The sequence below is a fragment of the Mirounga leonina genome, unplaced genomic scaffold (assembly GCF_011800145.1).
Source record: "Mirounga leonina isolate KUSES-001 unplaced genomic scaffold, KU_Mleo_1.0 Mir_151, whole genome shotgun sequence".
In the NCBI taxonomy this organism is placed as follows: domain Eukaryota; kingdom Metazoa; phylum Chordata; class Mammalia; order Carnivora; family Phocidae; genus Mirounga; species Mirounga leonina.
In genome coordinates this window covers 110,907,486-110,926,439 of record NW_023270377.1, presented here as the reverse complement: position 1 = coordinate 110,926,439, position 18,954 = coordinate 110,907,486, and the positions used below count along the sequence as shown (strand labels likewise).

Here is an 18,954-nt window from a genome sequence, read left to right as displayed (position 1 = left end):
ACATGGAAGCTCACTCTGTATATTTGGCCTTGCTGGTGGGATTTGGGGTGGGGCCACAGTTATTTCTGTAGTGTTGGACTGGAGTAGAACAGTTACTGCCTAAAAATGGTCTTTCTTGCCAGATTGTCCCTTTCCTCCCAAGGTTTTTTGGGTAGAGAGAGCAGGCTTTTCTTGGGGGCCTTTTTGTCTGTACTTACTGGTTCCTGTCTTCTCCTTTAGTTAGTCGAGGATATAGGAGGCAAAAAGGAAACCCAGGGAGCTCACCATCTGTCCTTCTTAGGATCCTGAGGTCCCTAGCCAGTGTGCCACCTTCTTGCCATCTTTCAGAGTCTCTTTATGTTTGTTTTATATATTATGTTCAGGGTTTTCAGTTGTACTTAGTAGGAAGAATAGGGAACATCTTTGTTCCCTACATCTTTGCCATCTTCCAGAATCGTAACTCCTGTGTCCTGTTTTTATAAGATGACAGGTTTAAACTATGCAGCTATTTGTCTGACAGCAGCAACCTATTCTCCCTTGTGCCACATACAGTACTTGTCACACGACAACAGTAATTGTAATTATCTGTAAGCATATCTGTCCTCCTCGCCCTCCCCCCCCCACCTGTGAGCTCGTAAAGAAGGCTGGGCCTTTTGTCTCCAGATTTCCCAGAATATAGCAGTCATTCACTTGGTCAGTGAAGGTGGGTCCATTGCCCATGTCTCTCAATGCCCATTCACAGACATGTGCTGCTGGAAGACTGCCAGTCACCTGCCGAGGTCTCAGACCTCAGGGTCTTCCCACCCAGCAACATTCCTGGTCCTTCATATTCTCCTTCCCGGAACTGCTGAAAATTGCTAGAGGGGATTCTGCTACTAGGCTGGCTTCCTTACCTCTCTCAGCCTTCACAGAATTGAAGTGAGTCAGGGCCTTGCTCAGGATTAGGCTTTGGCTTAAGGGAATGTTGGACTGGTTTGATTTTCTATCTATCCAGACTACTCAGACTTTCTCCATATTAGCTATATGGCTGTTTTGCTTACCATTTGTATGTTCACTGGAGTAGCACTTTTAAAGATTTTATTTATTTATTTTAGAGAGAGAGAACATGAATAGGGGGAGGGACACAGGGAGAGGGAGAGAGAATCTCAAGTGGACTCTGCACTGAGCATGGAGCCCAATGTGGGGCTCCATCTCACGACCCTGAGATCATGACCTGATAAAGAGTCGGATGCCTAACCAGCTGAGCCACCCAGGCACCCCCCAAGTAACACTTTTAATTTCCTTCAAGAGTTTTTCCTCTGCATTCACAACTTGGCTAACTGCTTGGTACAAGAGGCCCAGCTTTTGGCCTGTCTTGGCTTTCCACATGCCTTCCTCACTAAGCTTAATCATTCTTAGGTTCTGATTTAAAGAGAGAGACATGTGACTCTTCCTTTCACTTGACCACTTAGAGACCATTGTAGTTTTTTTTTTTTTTAAGATTTTATTTATTTATTTATTTGACAGAGAGAGAGAGAAAGAACAAACAAGCAGGGGAGCAGCAGAGGGAGAGGGAGAAGCAGGCTTCCTGCTCGAGCCCGATTGAGGGCTTTGGTCCCAGGACCCTGGGATCATGACCTCAGCCAAAGGCAGACGCTTAACTGACTGAGCCAGCCCATTGTAGGGTTATTAATTGGCCTCATTTCCATATTGTTGTGTCTCAGGAAATAGGAAGGCCTGAGAGGGAGAGAGACAGGAACTAGTAGTTGGTGGAGCAGTCAGAACACACAAGATTTATCAATTAAGTTTGCCCATTTTATGGGTGTGTTTTGTGGCACCCCAAAACAATAGTAATTTGTATATGATGTAAGATAGTGTTTCAGTTACATTCTGTACATGTGGCTGTCCAGTTTTTCAAACACCACTTATTGAAGAGACTGTCCTTTCCCTATAGTGTATTCTTGGCTCCTTTGTCATAAATTAATTGACCATGTATGTGTGGGTTTATTTCTAGGCTCTCTGTTCTGTTCCATTGATCTGTCTGTGTGTTTTTATGCCAGTATTACTGTAGCTTTGTCATACAGTTTGAAATTGGTGAGTGTGATGTCTCCTGCTTTGATGTTTTTTACCTTAATGTTGCTTTGGCTATTGGGGTCTTTTGTGGTTCCATACAAACTGTAGAATTGTTTGTTCTGTTTCTGGGGGTAAAATACCACTGGAATTCTGATAGCGATTGCATTGAACCTGTAGATTGCTCTGGATAGTATGGACATTTTAACTATTCTTACAGTCCATGAGCATAGAATATTTTTTTCATTTGTGTTTCCTTCAATTTTTTTTTTTTTTTCTTCAGTGTCTCATGGCTTTCAGTGCACAGGTCTTTCTCTTCTTTGGTTAAATTTAATCCTAGGTTTTTCTGTTTCTGATATAATTGTAAATGGGATAGTTTTCTTAATTTGTCATTCTGATAGTTATTAGTGTATAGGAACACAACAGTTTTGTATATATTGATTTTGTATCCTGTAACTTCACTGAATTCCTTTTTTTAGTTCTAATAGTTTTTTGGTAGTTTTCTTTTGAGTTTTCTAGGTATAATATCATATCATCTGCAAATAGTGACAGTTTTACTATTCCTTCTCAATTACTATTACTATTACTTCTCAATTTATTTGCCTTTCATTTCTTTTTCTCCAGGACTTTGATTATGATGTTGAATAAAAGTGGTAAGAGTGGGCATCTTATTGTCTTGTTCCTGATCTTAGAGGAAAGCTTTGAACTTTTCACTGTTGAATATGATGTCAGCTGTAGGCTTGTCATATATGACCTTTATTAAGTTGAATTACATTCCCTCTCCACCCACTTTGTTGAGAATTTTTATTACAAATTGATGCTGAATTTCAAAATTGTATTTCTGATGGGCCTGTTTCTTTTCAGCAGGCATATGGCTATGGTCCATACAGTGGTGTATACCCTCCAGGAACTCAAGTTGTCTATGCTGCAAATGGGCAGGCTTATGCTGTACCCTACCAGTACCCATATGCAGGTAACTCCATTCCTTCCATTCCTTATTTCTCTTCATTTAGTGGGTAGATGAGTCCTGAAAGATTTGTATTTCTTAGTTTAAGGATAAGTGAGCTATGTTTCTGGTATAGATCTGCTACTGTGTTTAAAATAAAAAGTATTATGTACTTTTATACTATCTTAGAAAGTTAGAGTAGACTTTTAAAAACTTCACTATTGCATCTAGTTTTGTTCCCAAGGAGAGAATTTGTACTTACCTGGTATTCACTTATATTATGGAGCAACCAAACTAAGAGGCCAGTTTTAAGGGATAACTTTCTCTTATTTTTCTCTTTTGGTAACGTCCTTCAAAAATTATCACTACTCAGGTGATATTCCCTTTTGCAGGTGAAGTAAAGGCCTGGAAGGTACTTATATTTATTCTGGGGCTTTTGATGCACTTTTTCTGTTTTTCACCTTACCTGAGAAAGATTGTAGATGTGAGTAACTCGCCTGTGTGGGTAGCATCAAGTCCTGGGTGCAGTTTGGACAGTGGGAGGTCTAAGGTGGAGGTACAGGAGAATGCTGGCTGTGAGGCTGGAGCCTGCAGTCAGGGCGAGGGGGCTGAGAGCCATGTGACTGATGGACTGAAGAGCAAGGGCACACGCAGATGCCGGGAGAGCAGGGGAAGTCAGGCAGGGGCAGGTTGCAGGGGACATGGCATGTCAGATCAACATAAAAGAGAATGAGCTGGTGAATAGCCTAGAACAAGAGCCCGGAGCTTAGAGACAGATAGGAAATCAGGGGGTTGTGAGCAAACATAGTGCAATGTCTTAACACAGAAGCAGTGGAAGGAGAATCTGTTAACAGAAAGGTAAGTGGTCACTGATGCTAATGCCACAGGGAGGCCCAGGGGTCACCAGCCCCGAGTCAAAGTGTCCTTCTAATTATTGGTGGTTACTTTGGTTTCTCATACTTTAATTTAGCACCTAATACAAGAGTATTTCTGCTCATCTGTTCCTGCAGTCTGATGCAGTTTGCTCAACTAGCATGGACCATGAGGGATTCTGCTTGCTTGACTTTTTATCATGTCAAGTTGAAAACCAATAAAATGCTGATGCTAACAACTATTTTTGTTTGAATTACCTTTCCCATATAAAATAAATTTTTCATTTTTGCAGTCATATATTGCATTTCTTTTCTCATTTAAAAATTTTATGTATTTTATCCAGAGTGCTACATAATCTCCATAAGTAATTTTTAATGACTTCATATTATCATATTGGGTGGTATATCATTAGTTGAATCTTCTAGTATTGGCTGTTTACTTTCTTTTTTTCCTGTTTGCAGTGGTAGATATTACTTTATTTTTTTTTATTCTTATGTTAATCCCCATACATTACATCATTAGTTTTTGATGTAGTGTTCCATGCTTCATTGTTTGTGCATAACACCCTGTGCTCCATGCAGAATGTGCCCTCCTCAATACCCACCACCAGGCTAACCCATCCTCCCACCCTCCTCCCCTCTAGAACCTTCAGTTTGTTTTTCAGAGTCCATCGTCTCTCATGGTTCGTCTACCCCTCTGATTTCCCCCCTTCATTCTTCCCCTCCTGCTACCTTCTTCTTCTTTTTTTTTTTCTTAATATATATTGCATTATTTGTTTCAGAGGTACAGATCTGAGATTCAGCAGTCTTCCACAATTCACAGCGCTTATCAGAGCACATACCCTCCCCAGTGTCTATCACCCAGCCACCCCATCCCTCCCACCCCAACCCCCACTCCAGCAACCCTCAGTTTGTTTCCTGCGATTAACAATTCCTCATATCAGTGAGATCATATGATACATGTCTTTCTGTTTGACTTATTTCGCTCAACATAATACCCTCCAGTTCCATCCACGTCATTGCAAATGGCAAGATCTCATTCCTTTTGATGGCTGCATAATATTCCATTGTGTATATATACCACATCTTCTTTATCCATTCATCTGTCGATGGACATCTTGGCTCTTTCCACAGTTTGGCTATTGTGGACATTGCTGCTATAAACATCGGGGTGCACGTACCCTTTCGGATCCCTACTTTTGTATCTTTGGGGTAAATACCTAGTAGTGCAATTGCTGGATCATATGGTAGCTCTATCTTCAACTTTTTGAGGAACCTCCATACTGTTTTCCAGAGTGGCTACACCAGCTTGCATTCCTACCAACAGTGTAGGAGGGTTCCCCTTTCTCCGCATCCCTGCCAACATCTGTCATTTCCTGACTTGTTAATTTTAGCCATTCTGACTGGTGTGAGGTGGTATCTCATTGAGGTTTTGATTTGGATTTCCCTGATGCCGAGCGATATTGAGCACTTTTTCATGTGTCTGTTGGCCATTTGGATGTCTTCTTTGGAAAAATGTCTGTTCATGTCTTCTGCCCTTTTCTTGATTGGATTCTTTGTTCTTTGGATGTTGAGTTTGGTAAGTTCTTTATAGATTTTGGATACTAGCCCTTTATCTGATACGTCATTTGCAAATATCTTCTCCCATTCTGTCGGTTGTCTTTTGGTTTTGTTGACTGTTTCCTTTGCTTTGCAAAAGCTTTTTATCTTGATAAAGTCCCAATAGTTCATTTTTGCTCTTGCTTCCCTTGCCTTTGGCGATGTTTCTAGGAAGAAGTTGCTTTGGCTGAGGTCAGAGACGTTGCTGCCTGTGTTCTCCTTTAGGATTTTGATGGACTCCTGTCTCACATTGAGGTCGTTCAACCATTTTGAGTCTATTTTTGTGTGTGGTGTAAGGAAATGGTCCAGTTTCATTCTTCTGCATGTGGCTATCTAATTTTCCCAACACCATTTGTTGAAGAGACTGTCTTTTTTCCACTGGACATTCTTTCCTGCTTTGTCAAAGATGAGTTGACCATAGAGTTGAGGGTCCATTTCTGGGCTCTCTATTCTGTTCCATTGATCTATGTGTCTGTTTTTGTACCAGTACCATGCTGTCTTGGTGATGACAGCTTTGTAATAGAACTGGAAGTCTGGAACTGTGATGCCGCCAGCTTTGCTTTTCTTTTTCAACATTCCTCTGGCTATGCGGGGTCTTTTCTGGTTCCATACAAATTTTAGGATGATTTGTTCCATTTCTTTGAAAAAAGTGGTTGGTATTTTGATGGGGATTGCATTGAATGTGTAGATTGCTCTAGGTAGCATTGACATCTTCACAATATTTGTTCTTCCAATCCATGAGCATGGAACGTTTTTCCATTTCTTTGTGTCTTCCTCAATTTCTTTCATGAGTATTTTATAGTTTTCTGAGTACAGATCCTTTGTCTCTTTGGTTAGATTTATTCCTAGGTATCTTATGGTTTTGGGTGCAATTGTAAATGGGATCGACTCCTTCATTTCTCTTTCTTCTGTCTTATTGTTGGTGTATAGGAATGCCACTGATTTCTGTGCATTGATTTTATATCCTGCCAGTTTACTGAATTCCTGTATGAGTTCTAGCAGTTTTGGGGTGGAGTCTTTGGGGTTTTCCACATAAAGTATCATATCATCTGCAAAGAGTGAGAGTTTGACTTCTTTGCCGATTTGGATGCCTTTGATTTCTTTTTGTTGTCTGATGGCTGTGGCTAGGACTTCCAATACTGTGTTGAATAGCAGTGGTGATAGTGGACATCCCTGCCGCGTTCCTGACCTTAGGGGGAAAGCTCTCAGTTTTTCCCCATTGAGAATGATATTCGCTGTAGGTTTTTCATAGATGGCTTTTATGATCTTGAGGTATATATGCTCTATGCCTATACTCTGAAGAGTTTTGATCAAGAAAGGATGCTGTACTTTGTCAAAAGCTTTTTCTGCATCTATTGAGAGGATCATATGATTCTTGTTCTTTCTTTTGTTAATGTATTGTATCACGTTCATTGATTTGCGGATGTTGAACCAACCTTGCAGCCCAGGGATAAATCCCACTTGGTCGTGATGAATAATCCTTTTAATGGACTGTTGGATCCTATTGGCTAGTATTTTGGTGAGAATTTTTGCATCCATGTTCATCAGGGATATTGGTCTGTAATTCTCCTTTTTGATGGGGTTTTTGTCAGGTTTGGGGTTCAAGGTAATGCTGGCCTCATAAAATGAGTTTGGAAGTTTTCCTTCCATTTCTATTTTTTGGAACAGTTTCAGAAGAATAGGTATTGATTCTTCTTGGAATGTTTGGTAGAATTCCCCTGGGAAGCCATCTGGCCCTGGGCTTTTGTTTTTTGGGAGATTTTTGATGACTGCTTCAATTTCCTTAGTGGTTATAGATCTGTTCAGGTTTTCTATTTCTTCTTGGTTCAGTTTTGGTAGTTGATACATCTCTAGGAATGCATCCATTTCTTCCAGATTATCTAATTTGCTGGCATAGAGTTGCTCATAATATGTTCTTATAATTGTTTGTATTTCTTTGGTGTTGGTTGTGACCTTTCCTCTTTCATTCATGATTTTGTTGATTTGGGTCATTTCTCTTTTCTTTTTGATAAGTCTGGCCAGGGGTTTATCAATCTTGTTAATTCTTTCAAAGAACCAGCTCCTAGTTTCGTTGATCCGTTCTACTGTTCTTTTAGTTTCTATTTCATTGATTTCTGCTCTGATCTTTATTATTTCTCTTCTCCTGCTGGGTTTAGGCTTTATTTGCTGTTCTTTCTCCAGCTCCTTTAGGTGTAGGGTTAGGTTGTGTACTTGAGACCTTTCTTGTTTCTTGAGAAAGGCTTGTATTGCTATATACTTTCCTCTTAGGACTGCCTTTGCTGCATCCCAAAGATTTTGAAGAGTTGTGTTTTCGTTTTCATTGGTTTCCATGTATTTTTTTAATTCTTCTTTAATTTCCTGGTTGACCCATTCATTCTTCAGTAGGATGCTCTTTAGCCTCCATGTATTTGAGTTCTTTCCGACTTTCCTCTTGTGACTGAGTTCTAGTTTCAAAGCATTGTGGTCTGAAAATAGGCACAGAATGATCCCAGTCTTTTGGTACCGGTTGAGACCTGATTTATGACCTAGGATGTGATCGATTCTGGAGAATGTTCCATGGGCACTAGAGAAGAATGTGTATTCCATTGCTTTGGGATGGAATGTTCTGAATATGTCTGTGAAGTCCATTTGGTCCAGTGTGTCATTTAAAGTCTTTATTTCCTTGTTGATCTTTTGCTTAGACGATCTGTCCATTTCAGTGAGGGGGGTGTTAAAGTCCCCCACTATTATTGTATTGTTGTTGATGTGTTTCTTTGCTTTTGTTATTTTATTTTATTTTTTTTTTAAAGATTTTATTTATTTATTTGAGAGAGAGAGACTGAGAGAGAGAACACATGAGAGGGGGGAGGGTCGGGAGGGTCAGAGGAAGAAGCAGACTCCTGCCGAGCAGGGAGCCCGATTCTTTGCTTTTGTTATTAATTGGCTTATATAATTGGCTGCTCCCATGTTAGGGGTATAGATATTTACAATTGTTAGATCTTCTTGTTCGATAGACCCTTTAAGTAGGATATAATGTCCTTCCTCATCTCTTATTACAGTCTTTGGTTTAAAATCTAATTTGTCTGATATAAGGATTGCCACCCCAGCTTTCTTTTGGTGTCCATTAGCATGGTAAATGGTTTTCCACCCCCTCACTTTCAATCTGGGGGTATCTTTGGGTCTAAAATGAGTCTCTTGCAGACAGCATATCGATGGGTCTTGTTTTTTTATCCTTTGGATAGTCTGTGTCTTTTGATTGGGGCATTTAGCCCATTTACATTCAGGGTAACTATTGAAAGATAGGAATTTAGTGCCATTGTATTGCCTGGAAGGTGACTGTTACTGTCTATTGTCTGTGTTCCTTTCTGGTCTATGTTGCTTTTAGGCTCTCTCTTTGCTTAGAGGACCCCTTTCAAGATTTCTTGTAGGGCTGGTTTTGTGTTTGCAATTTCCTTTAGTTTTTGTTTGTCTTGGAAGCTTTTTATCTCTCCTTCAATTTTCAGTGACAGCCTAGCTGGATATAGTATTCTTGGCTGCATATTTTTCTCATTGAGTGTTCTGAATATATCATGCCAGTCCTTTCTGGCCTGCCAGGTCTCTGTGGATAGGTCTGTTGCCAATCTAATGTTTCTACCATTGTAGGTTACATATCTCTTCTCCCGAGCTGCTTTCAGGATTTTCTGTTTGTCTATGAGACTCGTACGTTTTACTATTAGATGTCAGGGTGTTGACCTATTTTTATTGATTTTGAGAGGGGTTCTCTCTGCTTCCTGGATTTTGATGCCTGTTTCCTTCCCCAAATTATGGAAGTTCTGTGCTATAATTTGCTCCGATATACCTTCTGCCCCTCTTTCTCTTTCTTCTTCTTCTGGGATCCCAATTATTCTAATGTTGTTTTGTCTTATGGTATCGTTTATCTCTCGAATTCTGCCCTCGTGATCCAGTAGTTGTTTATCTCTCTTTTTCTCAGCTTCTTTATTTTCCATCCTTTGGTCTTCTATATTACTGATTCTCTCTTCTGCCTCATTTATCCTAGCAGTTAGCGCCCCCATTTTTGATTGCACCTCATTAATAGCCTTTTTGATTTCTACTTGGTTAGATTTTAGTTCTTTTACTTCTCCAGAAAGGGTTTCTCTAATAACTTCCATATTTTTTTCAAGCCTAAGTAGTATCTTTAAAGTGATGATTCTGAACTCTAGGTCTGACATCATACTAATGTCCGTATTGAGTAGGTCCCTGGCAGTTGGTACTACCTCTTGTTCTTTTTGTTGAGATGATTTTTTCTATCTTGTCATTTTGTGCAGAGGAGAATAGATTAATGAGAGAACAAAATGCTAGCAGAGTAACAACGTCCCCAGAAAATATACTCTAAACAAATCAGAAAAGACCTGAAGCAGTGGAAAAAGAAACTGAAAGAGAGAAAAAAGAAAAAGAAAAAAAAGAAAAAGAAAAAGATAAAGATAAAAACAAACAAAAACAAACAAAACAGAACAACAACAACAAAAAAAACCAGAATGTGATCAAATATGATCAGGCTGGTATATAGATCAGTGCCACACACTAGATTTGGGTTGTATTTTGGTCTTTTAGAAGAACGTGCCTCCCAAAATTTTAAAGAAAGAAAAACTTATCTATGTACAAAAATAAGGTTTGATATGATGAAGGGATGGAGTATGACTGTAAAGATGGAAATTATAAATAATTTTATAAAAGGAATTGATAAGTTGTTTGAAAAAAGAAAGAAAAGGATTTAAAAAAAGAAAAAAAAAAGGGAGAGAATGTCATCAGGCAGGGGAGTAGAAAAAACCATATACTAGAGATTTAGGGTATATTTTGATCTGTTAGAAGAAACTATCTCAAAATTTTAAAGAGAGAACAACTTATATATATATGCCAAACATACGGGTAACTACTATGAAGTGATAGAATATGACTCTAAAAATGAAAAATAAAAACATTTTTTTAAAAAAAGGGATTGATAAGATGTTGGTTGAAAAAGGGAAAAAGAAAAACTCAAAAAAAAAAAAGAAAAAGAAAAGACAGTTAAAAAAAATTAACTTTGAAAGACTAAAGAATCATGGTAAAAAAGCCATGAATTCTATGTGCAGTATTCCCCTAGCGCTGGAGTTCTGCCGTTCTCATTGATCGGTAAACTTGGTCTTGGCTGGCTGTTCTTGCTGATCTTCTGGGGAGGGGCCTGTTGCCGTGGTTTCCAAATGTCTTTGCCGTAGGCGGAATTGCCCCGCCCTTGCCCCCTCCCGGCTACATAATCTGCTCCGGTTTGCTCTCCGGGGCTTTTGTTCCCTGCGAGCTTTCCGTACAGCTTTGGAGTCGGAGAGTGAAAATGGCGGCCTCCCAATATCTGCCCTGGAGGAGCCGAGAACTCCGGGCCCTGCTCCTCAGTGAGCCCCCAGAGAAAAGCCGTCAGTCACTCCCGTCTCCCCGGTCTCCGGCCGTACTCCGTGCTCACCCGGCCTGTGACCGCGCGTTTCTATCTCTCGCACCCGACCCCCGGTGGAGTCTCCAAACCCAGCAGATCCCTGCGGTTCACTCCCGCGCCGCTCCTCCCAGGGGAGGAAGGTGAGTCTCCCCAGATCTGCCGCTTGTTGGGTCCCTGCTGGAGGAGCAGTGGCCCTACTGTGCCGCGGATCACGGTTTACAAGAACCCCGAGCTGAGAGCCCGCGCCTGGGCTCCGCCTCTGCAGCCGGCTTCCCTGCTCCATTACCTGTGAGCTCTGCCACACTCAGGCACCCCCGGTCTTTCTGTGACCCGAGGGTCCTGAGACCACACTGTCCCGGAGGGTTCCACCCCCCGCTTAGCCACCAGAGTGACGTCCCTCGGTGGAGCAGACTTTTAAAAGTTCTGATTTTGTGCTCCACGGCTCTATCACTTGCCAGAAGCGGCCGACGGAGGCCCCTCCTCCACCGTCTATCCTCCCGAATATCGCCTCGGATTCACTTCTCCACACGTCCTACCTTCCAGAAAGTGGTCGCTTTTCTGATGAGATAGTTGTTGCTATTCTTTTCTTTGATCTCCTTTTGAGTTTGTAGGTGTTCAGAATGGTTTGATCCCTATCCAGCTGAATTCCTGAGAGGAGACGAAATCCAGGTCTCCTACTCCTCCGCCATCTTGCTCCGCCCCCGGTAGATATTACTTTAAACATCTAATGATTTTCTTTTTCATTCCTGTTAAATATGTTTTAGAATACATTTTTTATTTGTGTTTATTAAGTTAATATGTAAAGGGGTATAGACATTTATATTTCTTTTGATACCATTGAAATTTATAAAAGTTCTCAAACATGCGAAAGTAGGGACAGTAGTTTAATAAACTGTCATTTGTCCATTACCAGCTTCAGTCACTACATCATGCCTGATTTTCTTTCACCTCCATCTCCTTTCCTTATCTCCGGATGGTTTTGAGGGAAATTTGGACTTTATATCATGTCGTCTGAAAGATGACAATAAATCTTAATACCATTTACCCAGTTGATTCTCAGAACAGTTTACCAGTTTCTAACACCACTAGGAGTTCATGAAACACTGGTTTCTCAGTTGTCCTGAAAGATTTCCTATTGTTGTTAGCTCTAAAAGTTTTTAGGTCTAAATTGGATTGTCAGGTGGCTTTAGTTTACTTTTCTCTGATGACTGGTGAAGATAAACATGGTATGATTGTTTATAAATTTGATTTCTTTGCCCATTTATCTTGGAGTTGGTGGTGGGTTTTTAAGCCCTAGCCTAACCAAGCCATGAGAGCTAGCCTCTTTCTTATTCAGCTGCCAGACTTCCAGAATGGGGTAATCTCAGCTGTTTCTTACTGTTCAGAAGAGCTGAAGTTTTGCAGAAGTACTTGTGAAGGGAATTTCTGTAAATCAGATTCTGTCTTTGCCGTTGACTTGCCTCATAGGAAAAGAGATAGATAGCACTCTCAGTGGGCATCCTCAAGATACTGCTGCAAATGGCAGAGTCTGTAGGTCGTCCTTCAGCATTAGCATTATGACCAGCTAGCAGGTGTACTTGCTCTGGAGGGGCGAGTTGGTTTGTGGTCATTCCACAGTAGTGTTGTGCTGATAACCATACTGGAGCTCCTCAGTCAGCTCTTCTAGACACCCCGGTGCTTTGCCAACTTCATGACATACTGCCTTCCATTGTTCATAGACATCCTCATCCTGTGTAGAGCAGGTTAAATAAAGGCCTTCTCTCTCTCTCTCTTTTTTTTTTTTTTCAAAGATTTTACTTTTAATCTCCACACCCAACGTGGGGCTTGAAGTAAAGACCCCAAGACCAAGAGTCCCATGCTGTACTGACTGAGCCAGCCAGGTGCTCCAAGGCCTTCTCTGTAATATGATTGGAGCTAGTGGTCACTCAGCCAATTTAACAAATACAAAGGGTGCTGTGTACACACTATAAGTATTCTGTTTTGATTTACCCACATTAGTGGACAGTTGTTCAACTGTCTTTTGATATATAGACTCTAGGTCTTTGCTTTGAGTTGGCTCCTTTGGTTGGAGTTTTCTGTCTTGTAGAGATTGTACTCATGATGCATTTTTGCCCTGCAGTTTCCCTTGGCAAGTACAAATGAGAAGGCCAGATTTTGTGATTCTTCTATAATTTATTCAGTTACTTGCTTTAATAGTAATTTGTAAATGTTACCTGCCTTTTTTTAGTCTTCCCTGAAGTATCTAATTTAGTTACCCTGGGGAAATAATATCTGTCTGTTTCACATTCACATTTTGACCATTTATGTAAAGCTTAGTTAAATTATTAGGTAATTACAATAAATACAACTTGGAAATGTCCCCAACTGACTTGGGTAAGGACTTCCCCCTTGGTAGGAGCAGAGGTGAGCACGAGCTACAGGAGAGGGCTCTCCTGGTCATGTGGTATGGGAGTCCCTTGGTGTAACCTACTGAGGGGAATGCAGATTTAGATCGTCTAAGGGATCTTTTAATTAAGTCAGCTTACTAGTTTCTACTATCCTACATTTCATAGTTACAGTTGCCTAATTGAAAACTTTTAACTTTCAAGGCTGTGAAAGTAAATATTACAGTTCACCAATTTTGAGATTTAAACATTGTGGTAAAAGATTGTTGACTTCCAGTGCTGTTACCTGTACTTGATCAGCCCTTAGGTTTATAATGGTCTCATTCTACTCCTCTGTGGCTTTGGGTTTTTTTCTCTCCTATCCTTCTCCGTCTGTTTGAGACATTAGTGGTTATGAGTGCACACTTTGTAGCCCAATGCCTGGGTTTGCATGCCCTTAACAGCCTCTAACCCCTGTGTGCCTCACTTTTGCCCATTGGTAAAATGGGGATAATAATAAATTCAATTCACAAGGATATTGTGAGGATTAAGTGAGTCAGTACATGTAAATGCTTGTAGTACTGTAAATGCTTAGAGTGATGAGCATTTATAAATCTTATTTTGCTGTTGGTTTTCACCTACATGTATACATTACTGTTGGATTAGTTTCTAGCTCCCATAGGTCTGAATTGTTAAGGGAACAGCAGGTCAGGGAGGAAAGTTAACGTTATTTATATTTGAGTAATTTTAAAGCTCATTAGCTGTTAGACAATGTAGCTGTGAAGTACAGAAGATGTTCTCTTTGTTCAGTGATATATTTCCAGTTGTAAACTTTAATGATGCAAATTAAATGTTAAATGTGTTTAAAGTTTGCTTTTTAGAAGTTTTTCCCTCTAAGTATTTTCCCCCATAAGGACATGATTAAAAATGAAGAGCAAATTGTATTTTCGGATTTAAGGTTTAATTTAAAAATGGTTTGCATGAATATCAAGAAACTAATTAGCTTTCAAATGGGTTTTACATTTTTAGCTTTAGGTACAGATTCTTGGCTCTCGCCTTGTCTGTAGGCTCTGTGTCTCTCCCACGCTATCCCCCATCTACCTGTCATACTAATGAGCATGATGTGGAAGGCAGAAGTGGACATTGGAAGCTGGAGCTTACAGCTTCATGAGGATCCTGCTGTTTGCAGTGGTTGGGGCTTTGGATCTTGGAAAGTTGAGCACCTTGATTTCCTCTTGGTATAGTCTTAGAAACTGTCACCTGAGCCTTTGGTGGAGGAGAGCTGGGGAGCAACCACTCAGCCACCCCACATACCTCTCCAGAGGAAGACAGCAGGAGGGATGCACATGCAGGGAGATGTGGCCTTTACCATTCTCAGGACACACTGTCTTTCTGAGGGAATGTTGGACTTAAACTGCTCCTTACAACGTCTGCTTTTGTACTTCTTTTTTAGGACTTTATGGACAACAGCCTGCCAACCAAGTCATCATTCGGGAGCGGTATCGAGACAGCGACAGTGATCTGGCACTGGGCATGCTGGCTGGGGCAGCCACGGGCATGGCCTTAGGGTCTCTGTTCTGGGTCTTCTAGAGTCCTTCAGATCTGGATATGCATAGCTTCTGATGCCCTGTGTGCAATACTATAATTTGCAGGGTGTTTTCTGTTGGTGATAAATGTTAATAATAGTTTGAATAGTTCTTTTGAAAGTGGTGACATCATAGTTATAACTAATCCATACACGTACTGTAGAGAAGGCTTCTGATTTCTGTTTAGCTAAAACATGACTCTGGGGCACTGGCTCATTCCAGGAGTTTGTTTATAGAACTCTTGGAATACCTTATTTTGAACATACCTATTTTGAACATACCTGTTTTGAAAGGCGTTTTCTTTTCAGTTAGGTGTAGTGCTTAAGGGACAGTTTACTTTAGTGTTATAATAGTATGGTGATGTATGAGTGAGTTATGTGGCAAGGAGAACTGCAGCTTCTTTCTGTTTAATATCAAACTTTCAAGCCTCAGATCAGAACTGGCTGCATGTAACTTCAGGAATTATGAGCTGGTAAGCTCTCAGGAACTTCCCTGAGGCAGTGGGGTTGGTATTCCCACAATCTATGGGGCCAGTGACTGCTCAGGATGGTGGGGGAGGGGCAGCCCTCCCTCCCCCTCCCCCCCCCTTAAAATGATGCTTCTTCATTTTATTCTTTGTTTTCTTGGTAGCGATACTTGGAAAATATCCCACATTAGGAATTGACTTGAGCCTCAAAGTTTTAGGGCTTTATCCTTTAAAACTTGAAGAAGGCAAAACAGTTACAAGTATGTGGAGATAGATTTGCTTTATTCAGAGACATTATGTTTTTAGTGTCTGCTTTGAGTATTTTTATTGCCACCTCAGCCTATTTACAGCTTATTTTTCTACCTGTTGAGAAAGTGCTATTAGAAGAATGGTGAGGAAAATGGAATGAGAGCCATACTTACAGTGTTACTGTGTTAGGCCTCCAGAGATTGCACTGTGCAGAGGATGCTCTTTCCCAACCTTCTGAAGGCTGTTAAAAAGCAGGTGTCCTGTTTTGTGCAGGACTGGGGCACTGTGGCTGTCCCCAAGCACTAGGGTGCATGGAGCCCTGGTGGTGGCATAGTGAGGGCTCTTGGACCATGGCTGTGGGGGAGACTCAGGTTAGAGATGGGAAATGAAGCCTAAGGACTTGAATGACTTGCTGTCAAGATATTAGTGAACCTGACCAGGGCGCCAGCTTTGTTTTTATTCCTGACTCAGGTGTCACAGAGAAGCTTAAACATTTAATTTTGAGCCCCAGCTATGTGTGAAGCTCTGGAAAACCCATAATCCTGCACTTCTCTTATTTATGTGAATTTTTAAAGCTTCTAATTAGTCCAGTTTTCTGTCCTGCATGCTTTAAAAAATGTACTTCTACCAAGGCAATTTAGCACAGTAGTAGTGCCTGTTCTCACACTCCGTGTGGCCCTGTTTCCACAAAATACGCAGACATAGTTGAGCCTGGAAATTCACTGTTGCCAGTGACTTGATGCTGATATGAAATGCATAGTAGTTATAAAGATGGGCTGAGATACTTCATTTCCCTGGTCCAACTTCCAAAGATGTTAACTCTGTGATCACCTCAATTTATGTAATCCTAAATCAACAAGTTAGATGAGGTGGAAGGAACTTGTTCATGTGTGAGTAAGCATTCCGCGTTCATATGTACTTCTGTATAATGTACCTGGAAGAAGTTGGCCACTGACATTGCACACATGCCGATCTGATTTTTCTTTTAATTCCTGGAGTGCACTTCGGGTCATAGTAAAGAGAAGGAAGAGAGCAGTGGCTGTGTTTCAGATGATCATCCTGAAACAGGCCAGGCCCCAAGACCTGGATCATAAGGAGACGTTCCTGTGTTTGAGACGAATGTCCCAACTTTATTTTCTACATCAGTTATGATCCTGTTTCATTTTTCTTTCTCCTTCCCAAGTTTATGTAGACAGAGGCTTGGAATGCAGGTCCATTTTTTTCCCCCTAGAATTGATCTATTTTCTGATTGCTTCCCTGTCTCTTGTATTCTCTTGTGTCCACAGAACCTGTTTTTCCCTATATATGCAAATTGTATGTTTATAAGTGAAAATGTTAATACATTAAATGATTAACCATAAAGCATGTTTCATTGTGACTTTTTTTTTAAATTTATTTGAACTAAAAAATAAAACCCAGCTTACCCCATTTCTCCCACTCCCCACCCCCCACTTTGGCAACCACCAATCTTTTTTTTCCGGTTATTTTACAGTAACATACTGTCAGCTATTTCTGCTGCATCATGGGCAATAAGAATGGCACTTACTGAGAATGCCCTAAGTGCTGGGGAATGCGTTACCACATCAGAAAACAATGACTCATTAAAGTCTTGAAGTAACTGTAAGGCAGGTATCATCCAGGCTATACTGGATGAAACTGAGGCTCAGAAGTTAAATACTTGTCTCAGGAGCACACAGGTAGTAAGTGAAATGGGTTTGTATCTGATACTAAAGTACATTCTTTCTCTCTCTGCTGCGTGCATATAAATAAGGTATAATTTCCACAAGAACATATGAATGGCATGTGCAGTAATTCTTCTAAGAATTAGAAAACTGACGGTATCATTGTCCTCAACCAGATCCACTTGGCAGTGTGGGTTCAGTAACTTCTCCAGTATTTTGGGGTGCATGATTTTGTGTTTTTTGTTGTTTTTAAAAATTGAATTTTCTTTAGATCCTGAATTGCCTTGGTTCCTCTGGGCTAGTTTTTCTGTTTACCTCACCTATTGCAGACTTTGATTAAATGGTGATACATGGTTGTATGTTATAGTTTAAGATGAAGAATCTCATACTAGAAGCCCTGGGTCTCTTGGTTTCACCTCTTTAGAGAAGAATCCTCCAGAATTTTGCCTGGAGACAATTTCTGGATGTGGAGGAGGGTAGACACTCCATACACAGACCACAGCCCTTCCCCTTTCCAGGCTGACTTTGTCCCCATCTACTGCCAGGCTGACCCCTGCTGCTTCCAGCTCTTTATAAAACTTTTTTTTTTTTTTTAAATAGGCTATACATATACATAGCTCCAGAATTTTTTTAAAAAATGAGAGATTCAGTAAGGGGTTTTCCCACCTGCCCTTTTCCTACTCTCTCTTTGCTTAACCACGACCACTACTGGTTTATCCTTCATGAGATCCTTCGTGCATGTATAAGCTAGTACAAAGATATTTTTCTCCCCTTTTTACACAAAGGGTGGTGTATACACCCATGGTACTCAGATTTTTTAGACTCAGGATCCTTTTATACTGTTAAATTTTTGGAGGCCTCCAAAGAGCTTTTTATTTTTTAAAAAGATTTTAATTATTTGAGAGAGAGTGAGCGAGAGAGCAGGAGCAGGGGAGGCAGAAGCAGACTTCCCGCGTGGCAGGAGCCTGATAGGGGTGTGTGTGGGGGTCCGATCCAGGGACCCCAGGATCATGACCTGAGCCAAAGGCAGATGCTTAACCAGCTGAGCCACCCAGGCGCCCCGCAAAGAGCTTTTTATTTTTATTTTTTTAAAGATTTTATTTTTCTATTAGAGAACAAGTGGTGGGAGTGGCAGAGGGAGGGAGAGAGAGAGAGAAGCAGACTCCCTGCTGAGCAGGAAGCCTGAGGGGGGGCTTGATCCCAGGACCCAGAGATCATGACCTGAGCTGAAGGCTGATGGCAGACGCTAGGTGCTTAACCAACTGAGCCACACAGGCGCCCCACCCCCCAAAAGAGCTTTTTAAATGTGAGTTATATTTATCAATATTTATCATACTATAAAATTCAGAAACTAAAAACTTAAAAAAGATAAACCTATTGTGACATTTTAAACCTAGAATTTATAAAAAATACTTTCTAAAACAAAAATCAGTGAGGCAAAGCGTTTTCACATTTGAAAAAATGTTAGCATATGGTTTAATAGAAAACAGCTGGATTCTCCTGCTTCTGCATTCAGTCTATTGTGATTTGTTTTTTAGCTGAGGAATAGAAGGAAATCTAGCTGCACATAGACATGTAGTTGGAAAGGGAGGACCTAGCAGGCTCTCTGAAAGGATCTTGGGCACTCTCAGGGTTCCTTGGATCATACCTTGAAAACTGCTGATGTCTGCTGTTCTATACTTCATTTTTTCCCCACATAACAGGTCTGAGGTATTTCCATATCAGCACATAACTCCCTCAAAAA

General features: G+C 40.7%; 1 protein-coding gene across 3 annotated transcripts in view; it reads left to right on the top strand.

The window, feature by feature from the left end:
* The window catches only part of PLEKHB2 (pleckstrin homology domain containing B2), a 77,754-nt gene extending 60,864 nt beyond the window's left edge, over window positions 1-16,890 (top strand). For 2 of the 3 annotated variants that reach the window (XM_035008305.1, XM_035008302.1), the window contains 2 exons: window positions 2,893-3,001; window positions 14,681-16,890. In XM_035008305.1, coding sequence (XP_034864196.1) covers window positions 2,893-3,001; window positions 14,681-14,817 — 246 coding nt within the window. In that variant the 3' untranslated portion in view covers window positions 14,818-16,890. The remainder of the gene's footprint in view (window positions 1-2,892; window positions 3,002-14,680) is intronic. The other variant, XM_035008304.1, reaches the window with a different exon arrangement.
* Window positions 16,891-18,954: the final 2,064 nt, after the last annotated feature.